This window comes from Phragmites australis, chromosome 8, assembly GCF_958298935.1.
Source record: "Phragmites australis chromosome 8, lpPhrAust1.1, whole genome shotgun sequence".
Classification (NCBI taxonomy): Eukaryota; Viridiplantae; Streptophyta; class Magnoliopsida; order Poales; family Poaceae; genus Phragmites; species Phragmites australis.
This window is the reverse complement of record NC_084928.1, coordinates 65,966-84,698: the sequence shown is the minus strand read 5'-3', so window position 1 is coordinate 84,698 and position 18,733 is coordinate 65,966. Positions and strand designations below refer to the sequence as shown.

The following is an 18,733-nucleotide window of genomic DNA, read 5'->3' as shown; positions in this document are numbered from 1 at the left end:
CATCGGTTACCTTCACATCGATTTAGGGTTTGGGCAGCCTTGTCTCCTACTCTTACCTTGTTCACTGCGACGCTTACTGCCTCGGCTAGTGACAGATTCAAAAACAATTTTGAAATAAGGCGAAGACACGGAATCTAAGTAAAGAAGAATACCTCAATAATGAATAGAGCATATTAATTCCCCAACAAAAGATAACAGAAAAAATATAAACCTATAAATTAAATAAAGGGAAATGTAGATGGATTAGTGGGGGAAACAGTAAAATCTTGACTAAGCTATAATAAATATGTTTACTAATGGTTATACCATATTACAAATTAGAGTATGCATAAAATTTAAAACAATTTTGATATATTTCCAACAAGGTACAATGTGGCATAATGTGTGTTTTTAATTAAATGTTTAAGCATGATTGCATAGATAGATTGAATATTTAATATCCGAGTGTAATATTTTAATGACAACACGTAATGGGCCACACCTTAATCTTTCATTAAGAACTGTTGAAAAATTTAGGAGGTTTTCCATAAATTTCGAATTTGAGTTTGTAGCCAAATTTGAAATGTGGAATTTTCATGGAAAAAAGGGGAAAAAAAGAGAGAGAAAACAAGGCGGCGGTTGGCTTAATGGGCTACTCCAGGCAATGCCGAGCAGCCCATTCGGCTGCCGTTAGGTTTCAGAATTCGCCCGGCGGACTCGGACCCGGCAGCTGCTCTCCTGATTAAAAGCGGAGCTCTCCTCCTCTCTCTACCCAATCTGCAACCTCACCTTCCCCGTCTCCATTCTTCTCCTTGTCCAGCTCGATTCTGTCGCGGTTCACCTCGTCTCCAACTCCGACAGGCGCCAGCGCGTTCCTCTGCTCGTTCCGCCGCCGGGACACCTCGGGCGGTCGCCCGACCTCGCCTCAGTGGTGGATCCGCCCCTGTCGTGATGTGCTCTTGTCTTGTCCTCCTCTTTTCAGTTAAGCTACTCTCTCTCTCTCTCTGGGACTGTGGGGTGTAAACAACAATGAGATTAGTAGAGGAGACGAAGAGATCGCTAACAGTTGCCCCCTTTGAGTGCGCTTGGGGTGAAGAGTTTCGCTTCGGGGAGCCTGGCCGTGGCTGCATCGCCTTTGAGGCATCTGCCCACAACGATGTTACTCTGGTGTTCCGCCAACAGCTTGGGAGCCATCACTACCACTATAAACTGGACAGCAGTCGCCATTACACTGTCATCTTGGGCAGCCATAGAAACAAAAGATTGAAGATTGAGGTAGATGGAAGGACTGTTGTTGATGTTGCTGGCGTAGGGCTATGCTGCTCTTCATCTTTTCAGAGCTACTGGATCAGCATCTATGATGGATTGATAAGCATCGGACTAGGAAAGCATCCTAACAAGAATCTCCTGTTCCAATGGCTTGATCCTGATCCCAACAGGAATGTTCAGTACGTGGGACTATCCAGCTGGGACAAGCATGTCGGGTACAGAAACATAAGCATCCTTCCATCAGCTCCCCCAAATAGCATCCTTTGGACCCAAATTGAGTATGCATATGTCGAGCGGGATGGTGATGGAGAGTATGCGAGAAAACAAGTGTTAAAAGATGACTGTGAGCAAAGGGTACTTGAAGATTTTCTAGAGAACTGGGACTTCTCCGATGCTGTATTTGTTGTTGGCAGTGAAAGAAAGGTTGTTCCCGCCCACAAAGTTGTGTTGGGTGCTTCTGGAGATTTCCCTTTTAACTTAGTGGATGGATCTACCATCGAGCTTCCATCAGTATCCTACCCAGTTCTCCACTCTCTTCTTGAGTACATCTATACAGGTTCTACACAGGTAATCTTTGATTTGTTTGAACCGCTCTTATCTTGATATTGAGCCAGTCTGGAAACTGTAAACTCTACATTTTGTGTCTGTTTAGATCGCAGAGTGTCAATTGAATTCCCTGCTGGAGTTTAGCTCACACTTTAAGGTTAAAACATTGGTGTCATGTTGTGAAGAAATCATTGACTGTTTGAAGATGGATAAGAAACTTTCTGAGTCTGGGAAAAACTTGAAAGTATCAAGCAATGGATTCCAAGCTCATCAATTTGACTCATTCCCTTTCAAAGCTCCAGTGAATGTGCAGAAAATTGGACAGTTCCTTGCAAATGGCGAGCATAGTGATATAAATATCTATGTTAATGGGCATGGTCTTGTTGCCAAGGGTCACAAGATTATCCTTAGCTTGTGGAGCGTGCCTCTCGCCAAGGTACACATATTATTATTATTTTATTACTGCATCATATTCACATTTTGGGATAACGAAATACGCATCATGCATATTTTTGCATAAATAAAGATATGAGCGTAATCATGCAGATGTTCACAAATGGGATGAAGGAAAGCAATGCATCGGATGTATTTTTCGAAGATGTTTCTGCTGAAGCATTCTTTCTCCTCCTTCAGTTTATGTACTATGGGGAACTTAAGGTGGATACCCGGGATATTACTTCTGTGTTGGTTCAACTGCTTCTATTGTCTGACCAGTTTGCCATCACTATTCTTCAGTTTGAATGCTGTAAACGAATAATGGAATGCCTTTCAGAGGTACCTATGTTTTATTGTTTTCTTTCATATAGAATGGTACACCAATAGAAGTTACTGGTACAACTCAGTCGAACTAAAGACTACTTATCACAAATACGTCTCATTCACCAGTTTGTAGAGCTGTGTTGTTCTTAAAAAGGCACTTGTGACACTTCATTCTGCATGCAGCGTTGTTCATATAATAACAAAAGGAAAATGTTATTTTTATGCAATACCTCATGACTGTAGACTTCTATTATAGTTTCAGACTTTCAGGCCTTTCTATTTTCCCTTTTGCCATTACTGAAAGCTATATATGTGGCTAGTCAAGACTTGCCGTGGGTTGTGGTAGTCGTGATAGTAATTAGTGGGGCCGTTAGCCTCAGAAATCAAGTATATGAGATATTAACACTTTCCACGTGCGTTACACATGCAGGATTCGTGTGTCCTACTGGAAGAAGCTCATCCAACAAGACTAATTTCTAGTTTTTTTCTTCCAAATTTAAGGGATATGGCTTCTGCAAATTTGGGTGAACTTGTAACTGATTCAATGTAGACTGACCGCTGAAAGTTTATTGCAGGACACAGTATGTTCAGTCTTACAGGCAGTTTCATCAATCCCATCTTGTAAACTGCTTGAAGAAGTGTGCAAGAGGAATTTTGCTACGCACTTTGATTATTGCACAACTGCTTGCACGGACTTTGTGTTGTTAGATGAGGCAACATTTAAGGATATTCTTCAGGCAAGTAATACAACTGTTTTTGTTTCATCAGCCGACTGCAGTCAGACTAAATGCAAATGGTGTCTTTGAGAACATATTAAGATGTTCATCAAGATTAGCATCACCAAAAAATAATATGTTAGTGGTCTAATATGAAATGGCACGTATAACATTTAAATGCTGTAGTAGATTGCTTCAAGTGTCACCTCACATAAGCTTGGCAATTTGTTGATAGCAAAAAATGGCATGGCTAGGTTTTTTGTGAACACTGGATGCTCCGGTGTTTAGGCCGTGTCATCACCAGAATATTCGGTGGGTAGAGTAGTTTGTATTATGCAGAGAGTTGCAATCTCCTGGAAAATAGTCCGGTGAAGACTCCGGTGTTATCATCAGATTATCCGGTGAGTTCATCAATTCTTACAGAGAGTTTGGATCTCTTGAAATTAGTTTGGTGAAGCACCAGATCATCCGATGAGTTCATCAATTTTTGCAGAGAGTTTGGATCTCCTGAAATTAGTCCGGTGAATCATGCGGTGACCGCTGGATTATCCGGTGAGTGCAAATGCGAGATGTTGCAGAGAGTTTAGAACTCTTGAAAATTGTTCCGGCGAAGCCTCCGGTGTGTACATATTGTATATCGGAATATCCTGTGTTTATTAAACAAAGTTTAGGGTTTTAGCCCAGTTGAACTCGTTTGATGTTACGGTATTCACAATTTTGTTCTCATCGGACCATCCGGTGTTCAGTCCGAGTCCGACTCGACTGGATTTTTTAGATCTATTCCGATTCTTTTGGAAGTTTTGGCCAAATAGGGCGCGTGTAGACATGGAATAGTCCTATTCCATAAGGGCTAAGTCCAAGCCGCCCCTATAAATAGTTGAGGGGGTGAAGACCGATTGCAATCACAAGCCAATCGACAAAAAACATATTGCATCTATTATTTTTGTAGTTCTTCCTGTAGTCCTGTTTTTCCCTTTGATCTCTCCTTTTTTCTTTTTCCTGGCCAGGTTTTAGAACCTAGCTAGGGCACCGCCGCCGCCCAACACCACGACTAGCTCCACCTAGGTGTTGTGCGCTGTGGTTTTCGGCGAAACTAAACCCTAATGTCGCCTGGGTTTGGTTTTGGCGTTGTCTTACATTGAATCGTGTGTTGGTGCTTCGTCGCGTCATATTTGCTGGGGAATCGAGTTTTCGATTGTCTTCTAGCCGAATTTTGAAACCCTAGAGTTGTCTACTTCAGAAATCGACAAGGATCCTATGACGAGTTGCTGGAAGAAGCGCGTTTGACAATCGAAGCTGACTTGCTCTCGCGCTACGTGAAGACTCGACAAGGCGTGTTCAAGAAAGAAGATTCTTCATCGTCCGCTGACCAAAGCCCTAAGGTACTAACCAATGTGAGTGCTCAACCCTCTCCCTCGCATCAAGATGTTGCTAATATGATTAGTCAATCTGTTGGTCCAACTATAGCTAGTAGTATTCAAAAGATGGTTGAAGACACGTTGGTTGATAAGCTTCGGCCTTTAGTTTTGCAAATACATGAGCAACAAAGTTTGAAAAAACCCGCTACTAGTAATGTTAATGCTCCAATTCCTCGTGCTGTTAGTAATACGTTACCTAGTTTTTCTTATACTTGCTTGGGTAACCCTTAGGATAGCCGAAATTATATGGGTAGTGTTGCACCTAATTATATCGCTTCTTATGCTATTAAGACTGATGTGACAAAATTCATACCAAAGACCATATGTTAAGCACCACGCTTTATCCCAATATGTAAATACCTTGTTACCAAACTGTAGCATATAGTGCTCCGCCTATACCACTGCAAGTGTCAGGCATCCCTTATGGGCTGACACCTGCGGAATGTTTTAGATTGGTTCAATGAAAGTAGTGGTCGAAGAACTTGGTAAAGGACTGATTGTCTTTGGTGATAAATCGGTCAAGTCTAAACATGTACCTACTGCTGTCCAAGTTGATTTAAAGACCAATGATCATGAAACAAGTAGTAGCAAGCTGCTTTCTAAATACTTACATCCGAGGTAGTTTCCCTCAGACTTATCTCACACAAAGAAGAGAAGGTTGCAGTGGTTACGCAAACAAGAATTAATGGAGCAACAAGCTGAAGAATTACGGGATGATACTTTCAATGAAGTTAAGCCAATGCAACCCGTGAAAGTGTGGAGATCAAAGTTAGATGCTATAACAGCTTCTACAATAGCTCTTTCACTAACAACAACGCTGGTGTCTATGCAAGACGATAAGGAAGATGCGGAATTAATTGATTATGGTGATTCACCGGTGCACACTAATGATGCTTCACCAACTGAAGGTATGGATGTTAATATGGTTTTTATGTTATCTTTGGAATTCCGTGCTATGAATGAAAGTGAAGTAGCTCAATTGGATTTGGGCCAAAAGAAGCTATTTTCTAAGAAGCTAAAGGAGATAGATCGGCACTTGAAGTAATTGTACGTGGCCGATGTAGTTTATCATCGCCCTAAGAAATATAATTGTACGTGGCCGATGTAGTTTATCATCGTTCATGATTATTGTGCATAAAAATGTTTTTCGGTACGCAAGCTTTACCAGAAAAAGAGGGGGGCATGTGTTGATAGCAAAAAATGACACGGTTAGGTTTTTTATGAACATCGGATGGTCCAGTGTTTAGACCGTGTCATCATCGGAATATCCGGTGGGTAGAGTAGTTTGAATTCTGCAGAGAGTTGCAATCTTCTAGAGAATAGTTCGGTGAAGACTCCGGTGTTATCATCGGATCATCCGGTGAGTTCATCAATTCTTGCAGAGAGTTTGGATCTTCTGGAATTAGTCCGGTGAATTATTCGGTGAAGTAACAGATCATCCGGTGAGTTCATCAATTCTTGTAGCGTGTTTAGATCTCTTGAAATTAGTCCGGTGAATCATCCGATGACCGTTGGATTATCCGTGAGTGCAAATTAAGCCTGTTCATGGAAAAGAAAGCCCGAGGAACCCGACTCGACCAGTGCACACGTCGGGCTCGGGCTTCAAAAATAGGCCCGCGGTTCCCACCGGACCAGGCTCGGGCTTCAAAAACCCGGCCCGGTGTTGGGCTTGGGCCTACAGTTTTCCCATTGGGCTTTTCAAAGCCCGACCCGAGGTTTGAATAGGTCTAGTGCAAATGCGAGTTGTTGTAGAGAGTTCAGAACTCTTGAAAATTGTTCCGGCGAAGCCTCTGATGTGTACATATTGTATATCGGAATATCTGGTGTTTATTAAACAGAGTTTAGGGTTTCAGCCTGGTTAAACTCGCAGGATGTTCCGGTGTTCACAATTTTGTTCTCATCGGACCATTCGGTGTTCAGTCCGAGTCTGACTCGACTGGATTTTTAGATCTGTTCAGATTCTTTTGGAAGTTTTGGCCAAATAGGGCACGTGTAGACATGGAATAGAGTCCTATTCCATAAGGGCTAAGTCCAAGCCGCCCCTATAAATAGTTGAGGGGGTGAAGACCGATTGCAATCACAAGCCAATCGACAAAAAACATATTGCATCTATTATTTTTGTAGTTCTTCCTGTAGTCCTGTTCTTCCTATAGTCCTGTTTTTCCCTTTGATCTCTCCTTTTTTCTTCTTCCTGGCCGGGTTTTAGAACCTAGCTAGGGCAGCGCCGCTGCCCAACACCAGGACTAGCTCTGCCTAGGTGTTGCACGCTGTGGTTTTCGGCCAAACTGAACCCTAACGTCGCATGGGTTTAGTTTTGGCACTGTCGTGTGTCGGTCCTTCGTTGCGTCATATTTTTGCATTTTTCCTAATAAACAAATGTGACTCTCTTAGTTTTTAGCTTTACCCCTTGGTAACTTTTTCCGGTTGCAAGGCTTGCCAATTAACTAAGCAGCAACATGCTCAACATAAATCTTCAGGCGTACTCTGTTGATGAACCTACACATTCATAAAACGTAAGGGAAAAAGGAATCTTATGAATTTGGATAGGAATGGTGAAGATTCTCAACAGTTAAGTACTTCAGATGTTGTTTTGCCCAGGAAGTAAAATTGCTCTCCATTTTTTTGGGTTCTGAAATGGTTAAGATTTTCTGGTTTATATATTATCATTTCTGTTAAATATTAGAAAAATGGAATCTGTATGGAAGTGCAACCTAAATTTCGGGGCACATGTACTCGCAAAGTGGAATACACAACATGTGTCTTGAATAGACTAAATGCTGAAAATACTAGTGAGCTATTTCTTTTGGCATTGGTCATACTAGTAGTAATTTTGCAGCACGGTGATATGACTCTAACATCGGAAGAGAGAGTTCTAGATGCCATCTTAACATGGTGTATGGAGACTTGTGAAACTCTGTCCTGGACTTCAGTAGATAAGCTCTTAAGCACTTCAACACCAGAGCAACTCTTTGGAGAGAGGCTTACTGCCATCAATACTTTATTACCGTTTGTAAGGTTCCCTTTGATGCAGCAATCGATCCTTCAGAGGGTACTGCTTTTCTTGTTATGTGATTCTATTATGAAGCAGCTTTTGCTGAATAAATCTGTTTAGTCTCTAATAGCGCTTGTTGCTTCAATGCAGATGGAGAGAAGTAATCTAGCGAACCACATGCAAGCATTCAGACAGTTGGTTAGTGCTCGCTTGCTCCATAGTTAATCTTTTGGGTGCATGCTTCTACACTGGAAGAGTAAAATCCGATTATTTCTTGGATCGCAGGTTGCAGAAGCCATCGAGTTCTCTCATGGTGGGCAATGGATGCCTGCATCATATGAATGGTGAGTATGTGTTAACGCTTCGATCAAGCTGGATTAAGGATTGCCGATATGCCTGACTACTATTCATGAACCTCAAATCTTTCAGCGAGAGATTTCAGCATAGACGCTCCAGCTATAAAGAGCTCCAGTATATTTCTGATGGTGATAACAATGGTGTTATCTACTATGCTGGAACGTCATTCGGAAAGCATCAATGGATGAATCCTGTTTTAGCCAAGGTAAAAGGGGAAGGTTCGCTTTGTTTGAGGCTATTCATTGTAGTAATAACCCTCGCTTATTCATTCATCGGTATCTCTTTCTGCAATTAGAATATCACTGTGATGGCAAGCAGCCCGAATTGCAGATACACGGATCCAAAGGCTTTGGTTTCGAAAAATTACCAGGTATTATAAGATTGGGAATGCTTGATAAAACACACTAATGGTATTTCCTCTTGGTGAAACTAAAGTTGACATGTGGCGACTCTAGGGGACTTGTTTCGCTGGGCCTTGTATCGAAGAAGGCAAGAAACGTTCTTGGTGGATGGTCGACATCGGACAGGACCACCAGGTTCTTCCTTCTTTTTTTTGAACCGAAACCAGGTTCTTCCTTCTTATCTGACATCTGTTTGCACTTGGTTTCTCACAGTAGTGAACTGAAAAATGAGTAACTTGGTTTCTGTTCGGGCCTCTTTCCCGGTATATATGCTCTCGGCTTAATTTGATTTGCTCTTACAGCTTATGTGCAACTACTACACGGTGAGGCAGGATGGCTCCACAACGTTCATGAGGTCTTGGGTCCTCCAGGGATCGATGGACGGCTGGAGCTGGACGAACCTTCGCGTCCATGAAGACGACCAGACCATTTGCCAGCCCGGCCAGTTCGCGTCGTGGCCCATCCCCGGCCCGCCGGCGCTGCTGCCATTCCGATTCTTCAGGGTTGCGCTGATGGGGCCGGCCGCCGGCGTCTCCAACACTTGGAACCTGTGCATTTGCTTCCTCGAGCTCTACGGCTACTTCCGATAGCTGCTTCGCTTTTGTGATCCTGATCTAGCTACTATCATATCATGATGGCCGGGCGGATCAAGCTAGCATCACTGCTATTATCCTTGCTCGCACGCTTTCTTCTAGCTTATTACAACACTCATGCTTATATATATATATCAGGATTTCTTGTAGAAAGAGAGAGAGAGAGAGAAACATACGGATAAAGTCTCATGCTGAGCTTAAACTAGTGAATGAATAAAGTCTGTTTTCACCATATCACTGGGCTTCTTTTCTTTAGTCGTATATTTGTTTTACAACTGATATGCTTAATTGCTTTGCGAGATTCGTACGGCCAACTTATATATAAGCTTGTTCAGCTCAGGCGAAAGGAAACGAGGACAATCATATCTATGGGTTGTCAGGGTGTGAATTCGATGCTGAATTGTCATGAGAGATGGATACATAAAAACATGTATCATCCATCGTAATACAACTAATTACTTGATCAATTGAGATTACCTCGATGATATATACACACTGGGATATCTATCTAGCAAGCAAAAAGAGGAAATAATTAAGCATGCAGCTCGATCATATCGCTGATGGAGGTGGCTGCTAGCTAGCTCTCTTGGTCGTTGTTCTCAAAATAATGCATGGATGATCGATCAATTGATGTCGTGCATGATGGGATTACAAGCAACGTAACTCGATCGCTCTCCTATATGGAATGGAATGGAATTGGTGAAGATTATATCTATCTATCTATCTAGTTGACGGTGACCTTGCCGACCATTCCTGCTCCTTGGTGCGGCTCGCAGTAGAAGCTGTAGGTGCCTGGGACGGTGAGGGTGATGGAGAAGGTCTCGCCTGGGGCGTTGAGGTACTCCTCCTGCGAGATCTTGGAGGTGTCGACGCCGCTGGGCACCTCGTCCTCGTCGAAGACGATGTTGTGCGGGTAGCCGGCGTTGTTCTTGAAGGTGATGGTCTCGCCGGACTTGACGGTGAACTCGCTGGGCTCGAAGACCAGCCCACCTCCGTCGGCGCCCAGCAGGACCTCCTGCGCCGTGGCGCCGCCGGCCAGCAGGGCGCTGGCGGCCACAGCCACAGCGGCAGTGCCGGCCGCCTTGCTCAGCGAGGCGCGTACAGTGAAGGAGGAAGAGGACATCCTGGCCAGGGCGCGGGCGGGCGCCCGGACGGCAGCGAAGGATGGGGCGGCGATTGCGGCAGAGGAAAAGGAGACCATTGCTAGCTGGTAGCTGGTCGTCTTGGCTATAGCTAAGGCCGACGAGTGCGCAGGGCAGTGTGGCTATATAGTACTAAGTAGCTAGGCCGGCCGGAGAGCGGGAGGAGGAAGAAGAAATAGATGATGATATCATCAATGGCGGGCGGGAGGGCAGTCATGGATGAGACCATGGAGTGAATGGGTGGCCACGAATCCACGCCCTCGGATTCTTATCCCGCGCCATTGGCTGATTTGGCTTGTGGCCATCCGGATGACATGAGGATGATGATCTCAGCTCGGGAGAATGCATCCTAGCGTAAAAACATCTCTAACAGTTATCTTAAATTTTCATCTTTAAAAATACTATTACAACATATTTTATCACTATTACAGTATTTTTTATTTTTTCATCTCCAACAGCAACTCTATTTCTTACCTTCTACTGCTTTTTTTCTCCCTTCGTACCCACGATCAGCTTTGTCTACAGTACTGCTACAGTCAAAGTACTGTAAATTTGAAGATTCCGTTGGAGTTAGCCTAAAATAGGATGAGGCCCATAGGCCACGGCCTGGCCCAACGCATACGTCATCGTCTTCCTCCTCCTCCCGGTCGGCCGATTTGGGGATTTATTAGGGTTTCTGTCCTTTCCACTGCCAGCTGGATTCGATTGGGGGATCGGAGGTGGCGATGGAGTCCCTGTTCGGGTTCTGGGATGAGCAGTCGCAACGGAGGAGGAGGAGGAGGAGCGGCTTCGACTCGCTCAAGCACCTGGGCCACATCTCCCCCGCCGTGCAGTCCCACCTCAAGCACGCAAGTCCCTCCCTCCCTCTTTCTTTCTTGGGGGATTCGGATTCTCAACTCAACTCAACTCAAAGCTAGTCTGCTTGATTGAATTGCTGCAGGTGTACGTGACCTTGTGCTCCGCGCTGGCCTTCTCCGCACTCGGCGCCTACCTGCACATCATCCTCAACATCGGCGGCACCCTCACCACCTTGGGATGCCTGGCCGCCATCGTCGGCCTCTTCTCGCTGCCCACCTACCAGGAGAAGAACCGCTTTGCCTTGTTCATGTCTGCCGCCCTCCTTCAAGGGACCTCCGTTGGCCCTCTCATCCACCTTGCTCTTGACTTCGATCCAAGGTCCTCTCCTTACCATGTGATGCATGTGGACCTTGCTCTCAACTAGATGCTATGCTATGCTAACATTTCTGTTAACAATCTTCTCTTTATTATTCAACGAGTGGAACGTAAGTGCTATGCTAACATTTCTGTTAACAATCTTCTCTTTATTATTCAACAAGTGGAACGCAAGTGACTCGAGCGGTATGAGTGCGCAGGAATGGAGCGAGGCATAGGTTGTTTTAGCTAGCTAGGCATTTGCTTGTGATTAATACTTCTTGAGGTAGTTAGCTAGGCAAGTACGTATTCACGCAAAAAAAAGTCGGTGGAAGGTATGGAATTTCTTGGCTCAAGGTCAGAAAGAAAGTAATCGCTAGCGCTCTCGGTTCTAGCAACGAGTGGAAGGTACAGCCCAACTATGAGGTACATCAGTGGCTGTTACAATCATATGTAGATGAGTTTTGGCTGCTACAACCACTCCTCGTCCCGGAGGGGGTTGGAATTCTATGCGCTGGCTTAACTAAGAGTGTTTCGAACATTTCCTGGAAGTAGACAACACGTTTTAAATCTTAATGTAGGCATGGCATATTTCATTGAATCAGTCTTTTTCAGCCAGGACCGTCGTCATGCAGAGGAATCTTTTGAAACTGCAGAGGTTTTGTACATGGATGCTTTGCGATTTGATCATGCCGGAATAAGAGCAGTAAACATCAGAATGAGATAGTGATCCATGCCCATGATTAGTTTAGTGTCTAGTGTAGGATTGTAGCAGGCGTTGCTTAAGCTGTACTATTTCTCCTAGCTAGAGTAACCACTTGCCCTCTTTGCCCAGGGTGCTCAACTAATAACAAACACAACTTCTTCCTTAATTATCCAAACGCTTGGACCTGATTTTTGAGCTGAGAGATACTGTCTACTTCCTCCTGCAGTGTATTGTTTCGATTGCTGTATCTTATCTAGTACGCTTTGTGCCTCCAGGATTCTAGTGACGGCATTCATCGGAACTGCAATTGCTTTTGGATGCTTCTCGGGTGCTGCTATCATTGCCAAACGCAGGGAATATCTGTACCTTGGCGGTTTGCTTTCTTCTGGCCTCTCAATTCTTCTCTGGCTGCAGTTTGCCGCTTCCATCTTTGGCCATTCCACTGCGACCTTCATGTTTGAGGTAAAATCGCTGACCTAGGCTCGTAAAAGTAGCCTGGCAAACTGACTTTGCATGATGGATTGATGATAATCTGCAGCTCTACTTTGGCCTCCTGGTTTTCCTGGGATATATGGTGTTTGACACCCAGGAGATCATCGAGAGGGCACACCATGGGGATATGGACTACATCAAGCATGCACTTACTCTCTTCACCGACTTTGTTGCAGTTCTTGTTCGGGTCCTTGTCATCATGGTTAGTTAGCAGTTGATGTCCCCCCCCATCCCACCCCGCCCCACCAGGGAATAGCTCGTGTCGTTCTGATGTCTGCTGTTGTTATTTTTGTTGTTGTTGCAGCTGAAGAATGCGTCGGAGAAATGTGAAGATGAGAAGAAGAGGAAGAAGCGCTCTTGAATACTACAAACCGTCTGCTGGGATCTCCCCGCTTGAAATGCGTTAAAGTTACTGCTCCTGTTTGATGTACTGGAGTGTATGCTTGGTTAGGTTGTTGTGTTGATTTGCCGGTGACGAACGAACTTGCTGTTTCTTCAGGCTACCTGTATCTAGCACTGTAATGTAATGCAATTCATCAGTGGTATAACAATGCTGCCAGTAATGTTGTTTCCTTGCTGAATTTGTGCCTGGCTCCAGTTTACTTGTTCCCTTGCTGTTCAGTGTTCAGTGCTCAGGTGAGGTCCGAAGGTGCTCACCGGTCGTTGACTCTCGTCGTGATCTCCGCCTCCGCGTGCGTGCACCGGATGGCCGCTGCGACGGCCATCTTCGTCCCAGCCAAGGCCAGCGCTCCGCTCCGTCACCGCAGCTGCCGCCACAACTACTCGTGCGGCCTTGCATTTGCACGGTCGTCGTCCTCCTCGTCTGCCCGACTCCACCAGCGCCCGATATTGGCCACCGCCTTCGTCCTGCCGTCCTGGGGCCATGGACATGGACCCCTTGTTCCCGCATCTGACCACTGGGGTAACCGGACCTTCCTCCGCTCCACCGGCGACCTCCTCCGAGCCTTCTTGCTCGGATCTCGTACGGCCTTCTCTACTTGTACTATTTCTTGCATTCCCATCTGCTCGTAGTATCGTAATTTGCTGCTCAATTTGCTTGCAGTGGCGACAACGATCGGCACAGTGGTGGCATTCCTGCTTGTCCCGATGCGGTCGCTGGGGCAAGATAATTGGAAGATCGCAGCAGCGCTCATGAGTCGCCACATTGGTGGAGGTGTGGTACCAATTGTTTCTTGCCTTAGCTTAGCTTACCTGCATTTCATTGTAAACGTCTTCAACTTCAACACTGGTTGCTACTTTACCTCGTCAGCCGTCAACTACGTTGCTGTTTCAGAAGCTCTTGGGGTTTCCTCATCAGTGCAGGCAGCAGGACTAGCTGCTGACAATGTTATCTGTGCACTCTACTTCACAAGTCTCTTTGCATTAGCTGCTAAAATTCCCGCAGAAGATTCGCAACCAGCAGGTGAGTTACTTACTTTCTCCTGTTTTGTAGTCTTTCCTTTCTCTCTCATAATTCTCAATTCCGTAGGCAGATCATGTTGGTGTCTTGCATTTATTCTCGCGGAAAATTTAGTGCAAGGCAAAGCCTCCAGTAATACTCCTCGCCAGAAAAGAAAAAAAAGAATGAAAAGCCTCAAGTAATGCATCTTTTGGCTGGGTTCTCAAGAAAAATGAAAAGCCCCCAGTCATAGCGTTGCGTTTTCGTGGACCTGAAAACTTTGGTTCCATCCACCACATAATTTGATATAATTCAAGAGTTCACTTTCCCTTCATTAGCGAGTGCGAGTTCATGTTTAGATTTCTCTAATATATGTTGCAAGTCAACTAAGTAGATTATGCTTTAATTCAACACACTAGTACCTAAATACCTTTTGATCTTGAGGAGATGGTCAGGGGCGCTCGGAATCGTTAGCTGGGGACAAGTTACCTTCTCTGCAAAGTGCCATGGCCATGGCGGTGGCGTTTGCCATATGCAAAGCAGGAAGATACACGACGAGCTTGCTGGGCATACAAGGGGGAAGCCTTCCCTGCATCACTGGAATCGTGGTGGCTTTGGCAACATTGTTCCCCTCTCATCGGAAAGCTTGCTCCGTCAGGCGAGGCCCTGGCTGTAATTCTGATGCAGGCAAGTAGTATGCTTTAGCCTCTGCATGGAATTCGATTCGATTCAATTCAACGCAATTCAATCGAATTGGCAGGTGTTCTTTGCTGTTGTTGGAGCTAATGGAAGCATCGGCAATGTCATCAACACAACACCTACCATATTTGCATTTGCATCTGTGCAAATCGCGGTACATCTCTTGGTGATTCTTGGCGCCGGGAAGCTGCTCAGATTTGACGACAAGTTGCTGCTGATAGCGTCAAACGCAAACGTGGGTGGCCCGACCACAGCCTGCGGGATGGCGACCGCAAAGGGCTGGATTTCTTTGATGGTTCCAGGTATCCTCGCCGGCATTTTCGGAATCGCCATCGCCACCTTCCTCGGAATCAGTTTTGGTGTGTTTGCCCTCAAATACATGTAGAAACCAAGATGTGTTCTCGTCTCGTATGATTTTAGCTTCTTAAACTCTAGGTTGTAGCAGCAATTTTAGCTTTTTGAAAAGATTGGCCCTGCAGTTTTCATTTCTCTTCCAACCCATTTTACTCTAGGACCATGCTCGCAGATAATAATTTGGACTCACCTGGTTATGGCTCTAATGAGTTGATTCCATATTTCACCTGCGCTGATTTCAACTGAGCTTTATTCTGATGGAAAGGAATCAACAGATTTGTGGTAAAAATAGATGAGGGATCCATGATACAGCTACAAGCACCTCCCCACATATATGAGCATGGAATTTCTACATAAGTAACTCGTGTACACAAGTTCATTCTATGAAGTATGAATCAACTACCTTACAGAACAGCTCTGAGATTTCTAACTCTATGTTATGCCAGCCCAGCAAATATACACAGGAGCATAGTGAGTCCTATAGACCCTGAAACATTCACACTTTTTTTCTTTCTTTTTGGAGACCAGCCATTCACGCTAGGTACTAATGCTGCGACTACCCTGAATCATTTACAATAGTTACCACAGCAGCGATTTACATAAGCTAGATTTCCATAAACCAACAAATGCAAGGATCACCACGAGAGCCAGACAGAGCAACCGCACAACCGAACCAATTGGTGTAGGCTGTCTTCTTCTTCTCAAGGTTGGCTCTCCAGGCACACGTTCACTGTGCTGCAGGCCTTCGCAGACATTCTGACTGGTCTTTCTATGTTCCTGTTTGAGCCTCTGCTTGAGATCGCCTCCATGAGGCAGCTCACCATGTGGCGATGTGCCTTCTGCAGAACAAAATTACCAAAACCTCAGAGACAGCTCAGGATGCAGGTATTATGTCCATCGACTCCAACGTATTATGTTTTAGAACTACTCCCACAACATTCTAAATACTAAACTACTGCATAGAGAAATGAGCATGTAGTCTCCTAGACGAACATGTGCATTATGCCTTTGTTGCCTGCCCATATTTCATGTCGCACAATAGGAACATTCTAAATACTAAGCTACTGCATCACAAAGTGAACATGCACTCTTCCAGATGAACATCTATATTTTGCCTTGGCTGCCCATATTTCAGGGCACGCAATAGGAGCATTCCTCCCCTAAATATTTACTTCATTTTTTTTAAAAAAAGGTCAAGTTTTAGGAACTTGGTGTCAATAGCGTCCCAAGGCAATACATGCCCTTTAGATTAGCTATACATGAGACCAACAGGCGGATCGTTGTAGGGTCACAGGCCTGCCCTTCAGTATTGGCGAAATTACAAAAAAGTTCAATTTTACCTCCAATATAAGAAGGAACCCCACTGAAATTTTGCATAACAGAAGGGATTCCACTGCACAAATTTTGTAGATAAGCCACATGTGAGACCTACAGCTTTGCAATTTGCAGCATGCCAGAATGAGAAAAAAAAAACAGCTCCATAGGACATGCTAAATATTTTACCTCACTGCTTTAGTCATGATATTTATAATTAATATTATATACTAACACAAGGAAGCCCTAAAAATCTATTTAAATTGAATTTGCAATATATTACCATCAAATGAGAAATCCTGGAGCTTTCCTGTCACTTCCACCGAAGAAAGAACTTGAGTAGGTATCACCCCTCCACCCTGAATATGCATTGCTTCTCCAGCCTGAGAAAGACCATATTAACCCAGTGAATACTAGCAGCGGTCAATAGACTTACGAGAAGCTAGAGTCGTACCATAGTTTGGGAGATCACACTGGCATCATCCTTGTTATGGTTGCTTGATGAACTGTGTGTGCTATAACATGACCCAGCTTCATCTTCACTCTCCAAATGAGAAGTTAGTACAGGTTCAGTGACTGATGGCCTCTGAACAGAGTGCACAAGGCGGATCCTTCTTGCCGCAGTTCCTTGCTGTGGATCCATGAAGTTTGAAACTGTGAACTGCTGCATCGTGGGTTCTGCTGCCCAACCTTCGAGTGCATTAAAGGCATCTGAATTTGTCATGTCACTCCTGGACGGTTCTACCATATTGTTGAACAAATGTTGGGAAGGAGTCCATGAGCCAGCAGGGCACAATGCTCCACTATTTGGTGGTTCATTTTCAGGAATGTACGCAGATTGAAGTTGATACTGGTTGTATAAGTGGGACACTTGAGTTGACTCACTGTAGGCCAAGTTGGTTTGGGCTCCTGTGTCATGATTAGCATCACCCGTATCCATTTGTAGTATTTTGGTTGCAGAAGAACAGTGAGCAGCACCCGTGCCATCTGCACCCTTTGTTTCAAAATGAAAAAGTGAGAGAAGATAAGTTCAGAGAAGAGTGTCAAGATGGATAAAAGCGAAGACTCATTCTAACCTGAATTAGGAGCACATCATCTGAATCACTTTTTGTCCAACTAGTTTCAGGTAATCTCTTGTTGTTCGAGCTGTTGCTTGGCATGAGTAGAGCAGTAGGATTGGGCTCAGCATTTCCAGTGGGGTGCTCATCCGTCTTGGCCAAAGCTGGGTTAAGCAACAAGTCTTCCAGATCCTGATGAGCAATGATACTATTGATATATGCTGAAAGATCTTGCCCGCCAACATTGCCAACAAAAGGATGATCAGTGTAAGGACGCATCGGAGAAGTGATGGTAGGGAATCCATCGTATTTTTGCTCAGGCTGTAGGTCTGGAAGCTGAGCTAACACATCCAGAAGAGGATCATCTTCCTGCATGTTATACCAAGAGTTAATATGCAATGTTGAAATGAAATACTGGAGGTTCTTGCTTGGTGTATACTCTATTAGAAAAGAAATTCACCTTAGTGGCTGTTGGCTCATTGTTATCGACAGTTGTAAGAAGATGAGGCATTTTGCCAGAAGCCGGTCGGATCAAATTCTCGGCTTTTACCACCTGGGTGATTGTTCCTTGGACATGTTGCGGGTTGGCAGGAGACGATGTGGATGGTGAATCCGAGTCCTCCGAATTGGACCCTGGGAGAGTTGAGGCTTCCTCCTCGTGCTTGTTGAACAGGCGGTAGAGAACGAAGCTACCCTGGTGCACAAGTAGAGAGAAAGCAATCGGCTCCTGAGCCTAGTAGTAGTAAGTGCAAGGATGATGAGGACGAGTAGAAATTACGAACGTTTTGGCCCTGCGGGAGTTGGGGCTCGGCCGTGCGATACTCGTGCATGATCCAGGCGGTGCGGTGTCCGCGCGGCGCCCTGCCGCGGTGGAAGACGAGGGTCTTCTTGACGCCGATGAGGGTGCCTCCGGGGCGGGAGCGGATGAGTCGGTCCTTGCCTGTGGCCTTCCAGTAGCCGGCGGCGGTGGAGCGGTTGGATCGGAGGCCGCCGGGGTACTTGCGGTCGAGGGGGGCGAAGAAGAACCACTCGGGGTCGTCGGACTTGATGAGGGCCTTGGCGGGGAGCTCCCAGGGCTCGCACGCCGACAGGTCGACGTCCGGGATGAAGAGCAGGTCCGGGTGCGCGCGCCCAGCGATCTTGGCCTTGAGGTAGTGCCGCACCAGCTCCTCGTCCGTCGGGCGGAAGCGGAACCCCACCGGCAGAGCAGCCGGAGCCGACATCGCGCTGTCCTCTCGCTTTCCTCCTTTCCCAGCTGCGCGGCGCTGCGGCAGAGGAGAGGAGACAGACAGGAAGGCACTGGGCTTGGCCCAAGAGGTTTTTGTTTTTGTTTTCTTTTGTTTCTTTCTGAGAATTGTGATATCCAGAGCAGGAGAGGAGAAGAAGT

The 18,733-nt window shown here is 45.4% G+C and overlaps 4 protein-coding genes and 1 pseudogene across 7 annotated transcripts; 3 read left to right on the top strand and 2 right to left on the bottom strand.

Moving 5' to 3' along the window:
* Window positions 1–702: 702 nt before the first annotated feature.
* Window positions 703–9,262, top strand: LOC133926059 (BTB/POZ domain-containing protein At2g30600). 3 transcript variants are annotated; one of them, XM_062371799.1, is made up of 11 exons: window positions 703–1,815; window positions 1,901–2,230; window positions 2,341–2,568; window positions 3,129–3,290; window positions 7,524–7,736; window positions 7,830–7,877; window positions 7,965–8,023; window positions 8,109–8,241; window positions 8,332–8,406; window positions 8,492–8,604; window positions 8,740–8,877. In XM_062371799.1, exons 1-10 carry the CDS (start codon window positions 1,009–1,011, stop codon window positions 8,591–8,593), a joined length of 2,157 nt encoding a protein of 718 aa, XP_062227783.1. In that variant the 5' UTR covers window positions 703–1,008; the 3' UTR covers window positions 8,594–8,604; window positions 8,740–8,877. The 3 variants fall into 3 exon arrangements, with proteins under 3 accessions (XP_062227783.1, XP_062227780.1, XP_062227782.1); XM_062371796.1 differs by having other exon boundaries at window positions 705–1,815; window positions 8,492–8,572; window positions 8,740–9,262; XM_062371798.1 differs by lacking the exon at window positions 7,524–7,736 and having other exon boundaries at window positions 705–1,815; window positions 8,492–8,572; window positions 8,740–9,262.
* Window positions 9,263–9,476: 214 nt separating this feature from the next.
* On the bottom strand, window positions 9,477–10,404 carry LOC133926063 (plastocyanin, chloroplastic-like). Its single transcript, XM_062371803.1, has one exon. It carries the CDS (start codon window positions 10,229–10,231, stop codon window positions 9,755–9,757), a length of 477 nt encoding a protein of 158 aa, XP_062227787.1. The 5' UTR covers window positions 10,232–10,404; the 3' UTR covers window positions 9,477–9,754.
* Window positions 10,405–10,783: 379 nt separating this feature from the next.
* LOC133926062 (bax inhibitor 1-like) lies at window positions 10,784–13,103 on the top strand. Its single transcript, XM_062371802.1, has 5 exons — window positions 10,784–11,020; window positions 11,113–11,348; window positions 12,306–12,492; window positions 12,569–12,724; window positions 12,827–13,103. Exons 1-5 carry the CDS (start codon window positions 10,898–10,900, stop codon window positions 12,881–12,883), a joined length of 759 nt encoding a protein of 252 aa, XP_062227786.1. The 5' UTR covers window positions 10,784–10,897; the 3' UTR covers window positions 12,884–13,103.
* Window positions 13,104–13,225: 122 nt separating this feature from the next.
* Window positions 13,226–15,107, top strand: LOC133926061 (uncharacterized; annotated as a pseudogene).
* A 174-nt stretch (window positions 15,108–15,281) lies between these two features.
* LOC133926060 (NAC domain-containing protein 14-like) lies at window positions 15,282–18,672 on the bottom strand. 2 transcript variants are annotated; one of them, XM_062371801.1, is made up of 6 exons: window positions 18,129–18,672; window positions 17,807–18,040; window positions 17,365–17,715; window positions 16,761–17,282; window positions 16,572–16,671; window positions 15,282–15,813 (listed from the first exon to the last, which is right to left on the bottom strand). In XM_062371801.1, exons 1-6 carry the CDS (start codon window positions 18,567–18,569, stop codon window positions 15,554–15,556), a joined length of 1,908 nt encoding a protein of 635 aa, XP_062227785.1. In that variant the 5' UTR covers window positions 18,570–18,672; the 3' UTR covers window positions 15,282–15,553. The 2 variants fall into 2 exon arrangements, with proteins under 2 accessions (XP_062227785.1, XP_062227784.1); XM_062371800.1 differs by having other exon boundaries at window positions 16,743–17,282; window positions 18,129–18,671.
* Window positions 18,673–18,733: the final 61 nt, after the last annotated feature.

Excerpts from the sequence above, each read along its gene's own strand:
- LOC133926063 (XM_062371803.1), bottom strand. The coding sequence starts at position 10,231 with ATGGTCTCCTTTTCCTCTGCCGCAATCGCCGCCCCATCCTTCGCTGCC.
- LOC133926060 (XM_062371800.1), bottom strand. The coding sequence starts at position 18,569 with ATGTCGGCTCCGGCTGCTCTGCCGGTGGGGTTCCGCTTCCGCCCGACG. Across the intron at positions 17,283-17,364 it reads ATGATGTGCTCCTAATTCAG|GGTGCAGATGGCACGGGTGC; the intron begins GTTAGAATGAGT and ends TTTGAAACAAAG. Across the intron at positions 15,814-16,571 it reads CCAGGATTTCTCATTTGATG|AAGGCACATCGCCACATGGT; the intron begins GTAATATATTGC and ends TTTGTTCTGCAG.
- LOC133926062 (XM_062371802.1), top strand. The coding sequence starts at position 10,898 with ATGGAGTCCCTGTTCGGGTTCTGGGATGAGCAGTCGCAACGGAGGAGG. Across the intron at positions 11,021-11,112 it reads TGCAGTCCCACCTCAAGCAC|GTGTACGTGACCTTGTGCTC; the intron begins GCAAGTCCCTCC and ends GAATTGCTGCAG. Across the intron at positions 12,725-12,826 it reads TTCGGGTCCTTGTCATCATG|CTGAAGAATGCGTCGGAGAA; the intron begins GTTAGTTAGCAG and ends TTGTTGTTGCAG.
- LOC133926059 (XM_062371796.1), top strand. The coding sequence starts at position 1,009 with ATGAGATTAGTAGAGGAGACGAAGAGATCGCTAACAGTTGCCCCCTTT. Across the intron at positions 3,291-7,523 it reads CATTTAAGGATATTCTTCAG|CACGGTGATATGACTCTAAC; the intron begins GCAAGTAATACA and ends GTAATTTTGCAG. Across the intron at positions 8,242-8,331 it reads TGAATCCTGTTTTAGCCAAG|AATATCACTGTGATGGCAAG; the intron begins GTAAAAGGGGAA and ends TTCTGCAATTAG.